The sequence below is a fragment of the Cervus canadensis genome, chromosome X (genome assembly GCF_019320065.1).
Source record: "Cervus canadensis isolate Bull #8, Minnesota chromosome X, ASM1932006v1, whole genome shotgun sequence".
Lineage (NCBI taxonomy): Eukaryota > Metazoa > Chordata > Mammalia > Artiodactyla > Cervidae > Cervus > Cervus canadensis.
The window spans coordinates 122,343,905-122,351,647 of record NC_057419.1 but is presented as its reverse complement, the minus strand read 5'-3'; the positions used below and the strand labels follow the sequence as shown (position 1 = coordinate 122,351,647).

The 7,743-nt window shown below is 44.3% G+C and overlaps 1 protein-coding gene across 1 annotated transcript; it reads right to left on the bottom strand.

The window, feature by feature from the left end:
* Window positions 1-4,941: 4,941 nt before the first annotated feature.
* On the bottom strand, window positions 4,942-7,484 carry DCAF12L2 (DDB1 and CUL4 associated factor 12 like 2). Its single transcript, XM_043459063.1, has one exon. It carries the CDS (start codon window positions 7,341-7,343, stop codon window positions 5,952-5,954), a length of 1,392 nt encoding a protein of 463 aa, XP_043314998.1. The 5' UTR covers window positions 7,344-7,484; the 3' UTR covers window positions 4,942-5,951.
* Window positions 7,485-7,743: the final 259 nt, after the last annotated feature.

Here is a 7,743-nt window from a genome sequence, read left to right as displayed (position 1 = left end):
ATGTATATATAGTCCACATATATTACAATTATTATTATAACATATTAAAACTTCAACCAGGAAAGGCTAAAGTACAACACAGATTCTTGAAGTTGGTAGGTGCTAGGTCATATCACCTCCGCATCTGAATCAAGAATGTTCACATCACTATTCTGCAGACACTGTGAGGTAGTACCTATGTAACTCTCACACTACTTGTTCAAAATCAACTGGTTTGAGGAGATGAGAAGAAATAAATAGAAAACCACAGTCTGTCAGGTGTTAATGGGACCAAAGATCCCATGATCAATTGTGAGACACACAGAAACCTTTATCCTTCGTGGAAAATACTCAGTTGATTGCTATTGCAATTCTTCTGGCAAAAGGTTTCTGTGGACTCCCATATTCCATGAAAATGTATTTGTCTCATCTTTAGCTTCTTGCTGCTGTGAGCACCATTATCATTGCTTTCTTCTTTTCCTCTCTTCCCCAACCAGGCATTTTAAAATATGTCTTCATTGTTTTTCTCCCCTTATGTTTACTAAAGAAATCAGTGTCAGTACAAACTATTCAAACATTACATAAATATATAAAATAAGAAAAAAAGTCCCATATTATACCACATCTTAGAGACATACAGTTAACCCTTTTATATACATTTTTATGTATAATGTATGCTTATTCCTTTCATCTTCCCCCTCCTAATTTTAAACAAAGATGGGATTATAGCATGCCTCTGGTTTGCAATTTACTTATTTCATCTAACATTATCAAGGCTACTTCTCCATGTCAGTAAATAATCAACTCCAGAATTTTAACAGCTCTCTAGTATTCCATCACTTGGAGAACAATCTAACTAGCCAAGCATATCCATGGACAGTCCTCCAACCATGCTTGCCATTTCAAAAATCACTCTTGCTATCAATGTTCTTTTGGATTTCTATTTTTTTTAGTCATATCATCTGCAAGTAATTATAATTTCTTTCTCTTCCAATATTTATCTTTCATTTTCCTATCTTTAAAAACTGCCACATCTAGAATTTTTATAATACTGGTGGTGATTTTTAGAATCCTTGTTTTGTTCCTTACTTTCATAGGAATTCCTCTGTTAGGAATTTTATTGTTCTATTTAATTCTAGTCAATGTTGTACCACTAAACCTGTGGTTCAGGTTTGAAACACAGCACACGAACACACTCACCATATGAAGACTGTATTTCTTCATACTTTATTAAGGACTTTATCAGAATTGTAGTAGGGTTTTATTATTTATTAGCATTTGTTAACATGATCATGTGTCTTATTTGATGTGTTAACATGATACATTGAAATAATAGACTTCTCAATAGTGCAACACTCTTTGCATACAAGAATTAGCTTCACTTTGCATGGTATGGTTTCCCTTTAATACACTGATGGGTTAAATTCACTATATTTGTTCCAGTAGTCTCAAGACTTCTTCAACTATAGAGCACTGATAATAAAACTTCTAGGTTAATGGTGAAAAGATTCTCCACCGTGAGGGACACCCAGAGAGGTTCACAGAGTTACATGAAAAAGAGGAGAGGGAGGAGGGAGATAGAAATGAGCAGGAGAAAAAGGGGGACTCAGGAGGAGAGGGACAGATCTACCCAGTTCACTGTTCCCAAAGTGTTCTCCGTAGCCCAGACACCCACAAAGATTCACAGAATTGGATTGGGAAGAGAAGGGGAAAGGAGGAAATAGAGGTGTTCTGAGGTAGAAAACGGAGAGTCAAAAAGTGGGAGAGAGTAATCAACACACTCCTGAATAAAAATGGGAACTGAATATTGGATTCTTAAATGTCCAAAATTTATATCACATACTGAAAAACAAAGATTAAAAATCTAGCATAGAGGTTAGACTCTTTAAAATACAGTATTTAAAAACAAAAACACACAAAAAAATTTAGAAATATATATGAAGTTCAGTTTAAAAATAGGGCTTCTCTTTTTTTTTTGCAAGGTTATAGTGAAATGAAAATGAAAATTCACTATATTTGAAAAACACATTGCATTTATTTATCTATATGTGTAAAACTAGTCTTTTCTCATTTTGTGCAATTTTAGTAAAGTTTTTAAATCAATATTATGCTGCCCTCCTATAGAAAAAAGGAAACATTTCTCTTTGGGTTCTGAAAGTGGCTCAAAATGAAATATTCCTTCACAATGTGAAATAATTTCTTTGTGAGACCATCAGGATTAGCATGCCTATTACATGTTTATAATTATATGTTTATATGTGTGATTTTCTGAGAGGAAGGGCAAGTACGTAAACAAAGTAGCATTCAGAGTTTTCTAGAGTTAATGGTCTGTTCTTATCTATTCTTGGGAAAAGTTTCGTTATTTTTATCTTCCAGTAATTTCTTCACTCAGATTTTACAGTTATCTGGCTACAGCCCATAGGGTGGCAAAGAGTCGGACACGACTGAGCAACTGAGCATGCACGCACACCTTATAAATAAATCTGTGCTTGTGGTTGTTTCTTCTTCACTCTAAATTCTCCGTGTGTGCTTTTGTGATTGTAATTCCGAGGAAACGAGCATCCTCCACTGGATACCCCGTGTCCTTTGGTAGCCTTGGAAAAGTGGCAGAGCCCTGCACCTGTGGAGCTGAGGCAGGAACTCAAACACGGGCTAGTAGCAGCTGGTGACACTCCACCTCTGTGAGGCTGCCAGGGCTTTGGCATGTCTGCCAGCCTGCCAGTGCCAGCAGGCTGTTGAGAGTGCTGGAGACATCTCAGACCAGCAGGTTAAGTGGTACAGCAATCACTGTGAAGTCCTGCTTTGTGACCAAAGTCTGACTTTTCATTCTCCAAGAAGGTACCAGCAGTTGACCAAAGACAAAGCTTCATTAGTGGACCAATGTGAGATCCTGGGGCAAATAGTTAGGGATGATATCTGAGAAAAAAACTGCCCTTTTTGACTGAGGTGGATAATAAAAATTATTATAATTATAAAATAATTAGAAATGTGTTTTTTCTCATGCTGACGACATCCTTGCATGTGGGTAAAATAAGCCTCTTCTATTTTATATTCTGCCTACCCTGCCCCCCCTTTTAAAGGCTTTTCTATTCTGCTTGCCCCTAAAAGGGAGAGTTTCCCAGCATTTCCTATCACTCACCTTTCCAGCAGTGAGAAATCTCCTTCTGGAATATGTAACCAGTTCTTTACTGGGTATGTTCCCAAGTTGCCACAAAGGCACCGCAAATTTCACATGTCCCCAGTTGAGTTAATCACCCTCCACACATATCCTCTGTGGCTCTATTTTCTATATTCATCTGTTGCCACTATTCACTGACATTCAATCCCAGAGTCTTAGAGCCCACCTAAATCCTCTGGCTTTATTCACCCTTCAAGTGAAATACCAAATACTGCTTGTTCACTTAATTTCCCCCTCATTTTTCCTAATACCTCCCTCCCTCTCCACACTTAACTCAAATATCCTAGTGCAGGCTCTCATCATCTCCTTGGATTTTCTTCAGTAACATGTGATGCACTGAATCCAAGTGAAGCCAGGGTACAATAAACCAGGAAACCCTACTAGGTTCAGCTGAGCATTTAAGAAATGTAGTCTCATGTAACCCATCTGCACATATGTGAACCTCAACTGCAGGTGTTCTCTGCCTTTGGTTTGACAGTATTTTTATTGTTTGCCTTCATTTCCTCATATTCTTGATCTTTGTTTCAGAACCTACTTGGTACTCTGACCACAAATCTAATTAACTCGGCTACAGTGGCTTAGAAACAAAGGATCAAGATTAAGTGGATATCTGATTGGCAAGGAGTGCAGAATTTGATGACACACTTTTGGCAAGAGTGTGTTGAAATCAGGCCTGTATACATTACTTATGGGAGATTAAGTTGGTGGGACCCTTTTGGAGGGTAATTTGGCAATGGCTATTAAATATAAAATTGACCCAGCAATTCCACTTCTAGGAATTTATCCTGTAGATATACTTTCACATGTGCATAAAGATGTATGCACCTAAGTAATTACTATAAAACAGTTCATAGTAACAAAATCAGAACCAATATAAATGCTCATCAAAAATGTTATGAAGAAATAAAATATGCCCCAACCATATTTTAGGGAATACTATACAATTAAAATGAATTAGGTAGATATGTATCAGAGAAAATCTTTAAGGTTTGATTATAAAAAAGGCACAGGTATATAAAACACGTTATCATTTGTATAAAAATTGCATACGCACATATGTATACACTTTCATACACACACACACACAATGTATATATGTAGACTATCTGTAAGCAGACAGAAGCACAAGATGTACTCTTCTGACCCAGAGGCAAATCAGGGAACTTGGGGTATGAGACTAAATTTTCACTATACACTTTCATAAAGTATGATTCTTTTTTCACGTTCATGTGTTACTTAAGTTAAAACAAAATGTGGGAGGTCTTGATAGATGTAGTTTAAAATATATGAAATATCTGCATACGTAAAATGTCATATATTTATGCTTTTTTCTCACATGGGAAGTAACATATACACATACCCAAGTACATAGTATATGTGAGTAGGTGATTACGAGCACAATATGTATGGTCATGTAAATGAAAACCAGTGTGTTAAATCATCTTAAAAACACAAGACACCTAACTGTCCTAACAGGTAGCAAACATATATAGATAAGGTATTCGACTGGTGTGCTGCAGTCCATGGGGTCGCAAAGAGTCAGACATGACTGAGCAACTGACCTGAAGGTATTCAAGATGTCACTCAATTTTTTAACCCATGATAATAGCGTAAGTTTGCTTGTCAAAAACAAACATACAGAGTACTATGTGCATAGGTGATATTTCACCTTGTTTCTCTTCTGGAAGATTTTGACTTTAATATATTCCTAGAAGGACAATTAAGAAAAAATAAAGTATATGTTTAAGCATTCAGAAACTTTAGCCTAGCACTTAATTGCCAAAATGCTGAACATACTTTGTTTTTATTTCCCGCAGTACACCACATATTCAAACCAGATAAAAGGCTTATGCACATATACAATAAAAAATGGTCAACACCACCTACATTGAGCACAACAGTCAGCCTTTCTCCATAAATGGCTGCCTGGATAGTGTTACCTAAAATATAAAGAAACGTTCACCCCAAAAAGTACCTCCCTGATTGTCCTGCCACATAGAGGCCAGTTCTGATTAGCTCTAAAATTTGTAGCATAAATACTACCCAAGTAAGCAGGCCATAATATAGCAGATTTAGACAAGAAGACTGAGGGCCTGGGGGTACTGATGCTTAAGTTTTTTACTAAACAATGAAAATTGTGACTAATAGGATGAACATAATTATAAGATTTCTTTTAAAAGAGAACATATTTTAAAGTATTTTATACATCAACAATATACAAACAAGAAACACAGTTTCCAACATCCAAATGGAACATATCCCAAATGGTGACAACATAGAACTTGAAATGCATTTTCTAATTGGAGTAGGGCTATAAACCTGCTCTGTTATATGATGGGTAGTTCCTCGGATCAGCCCAAAAGACACTTTGCAGCACACATTTCCCAGAAATACAGTATATCTGAAATGTGTAAAAGACCTGAAGTTACTACTGAAACATTGATAAAACTAAAGTAGTAAATTATAGTAGGAACCATAACTGAGCCAAGAGAAAGCATGTGTGAATCATTCAATGAGAACACAATTAAGGATTAGCCAAAATTCTGTGAGAGAGGCAAAAGAGACAGTGGTTGGAGGAGGTGCAGAAAAATCTTAAAGCCAAGTGTTGATTGCCCAAGAGACCACTTTTGCCTTCTCTCTCTTAGCCTAATAATCTAAGCGGAGGTAAACTGGACCCCTTTCCCCTGGAAGATAAAAGCCACACAGAGTCAAAAGCACAAACGCAGAGCAAAGGAGAAAAGTGGGAGCCGACTGGAAGGTAAATCTGGGCACTTTGAGGACAGGGCGGCCATCCTTAGCTCCAGAGGCCTGCATAGTTCCCATGGAGGCCTGAAGGGAGAGGGCCGCCAGCGACGAAGAGCTTCATCTCCGGCCAGTTGTAGCAGTGGGTGTAGAGCGCGTTGGGCAACTCGTCCATGCCACCGAAGTAGTTCACCCACAGGTCATTATGGTTGAGCCAGCCTTTGCCACAGGTCAGCTTGAGCTTCCTCACTGCATGCCGCGGAGAGGAGTACGGGCTGGCCGAGGCCCTCTCCTCCAGGAACTTCTGGGCGCGGACGTCATAGAAGAGCAGAGAGCCGTGGCCGGTGCCCACGGTGATGATGTGCTCATAGAAGCTCAGGGAGCGCACACCCGTGCCGCCCTCGCGGGAGCACAGCGGCCGAATGTTCTGCTGGCGCTGCCGTGGATCCAGGAAAGAGACATGGGACTGGGAGCCCACCGCGTACACGGACAACTCATCGCAGTAGGTCAGGCACACATTCTCTCGGCAGTAAGGCAGCCTGATGGACAGCAGCCTGGACAGGGTATTCCGGGCTTTCCACAGGTGGAAGTAGCCGTCCAGGGACACAGCTCCCAGCTCCTGGTTCTTGGCGCTGAAGGCCAGGGCCCTCACCTTGCGGTTACTGGGGCTGGTGCTGGCTCTGGGGATGTTCTCCACATCCCGGGGACGGACGTGGGCGTACAAGGGGAGCCCTGCGTCGCTGTGCCAGGCGATGCTGCCCTGGAATACGTCGGGGTCTATCTTCCAGAGCGCCAAGGTGCCGTCGCGGGAGCCGCTCACCACCACCGTGTCGCTCATCCAGGCGACGGCGAAGATCCAGTCCTTGTGGCCGTGGCGGTCGCCCAGGCACAGGGGATCCAGCGTTGGCAAGCGGTAGATGGCCAGGCTGTTGGGGTTCTCGCCCCCGGTGGCCAGCAGCGTCTTGGAGGGATTCAGCTCGATGGCATGGATGCCGCAGCCCGGCTGGGCGCGGGCCGGCGGGGGCCCGCGATCCCGCATGAGCGGGATGCGCGTTATCTGGCCCGACTGCACGTCCACCACGAAGAGCGTGTTGCACTTGGTACCGCACACCACCTGCTTGGCGTTCAGCCACTGCGACGCGAACACCTTGTTGAGGGTGCCCAAGGGCAGCTCGCGCTCCCGCAGCAGCTCTGGCAGCTTCCGCACCGCGAAGCCACGCAGCTCGCTATCGAAGCCCGGGAACCCGGCGCGGCCCCGCGCGCCCACCTCGCGCCCCTTCAGGTAGTTCACCAGCGAGCGCTGCGCCGCCGGCCGCCTGGGCTTCTTGAGCGGCAGCGGTCCGTCCCCGTCCACCCCCGCGGAGCCCTGAGACGACGAGCCCGCGGCGGCCTCCTGGAGCGCGGGCGCTTTCCGCTTCCTGCTACCTGTTTGCTGCGGGGCCATGCCGGGCGGCGGGCGGGTGGAGGCGGCGCGGCGGCGGCGCGTGGCTCCCGGGTTGGCCGTGGTAGCGGTGGAGTCGGCGGGGGGGCCGGGCGGCCAGGAGCGCGGAGCCGACTGAGCCCCGGGCGCGGCGGAGGCGGAGGCGAAGGCGAAGGCGAGGGCTGGCGGGCCCGCCGAGGAGAGGCGGACGGACGAGCGGAGCCCGGGGCGGCGTGCGGTAGCCAGGGCGGCGGCGACGCGGATCCAGGCGAGGGCGGGAAGTGCGGCCGGCGGCGAGGGCTGCGAGAGCGAAGTCGACGTGGGACGAAGACTACGCAGGGGGCGAGCACGAGGGGGCGGTGGCGGCGGGAGGGGCGGGCGTGGGGGGCTGGGTAGCACGCGCCCGGCTGGGAGGGGTCGGAAG

What these genes read in the sequence shown, in the direction of transcription:
- DCAF12L2 (XM_043459063.1), bottom strand. Translation starts at nt 7,343, where the DNA reads ATGGCCCCGCAGCAAACAGGTAGCAGGAAGCGGAAAGCGCCCGCGCTC.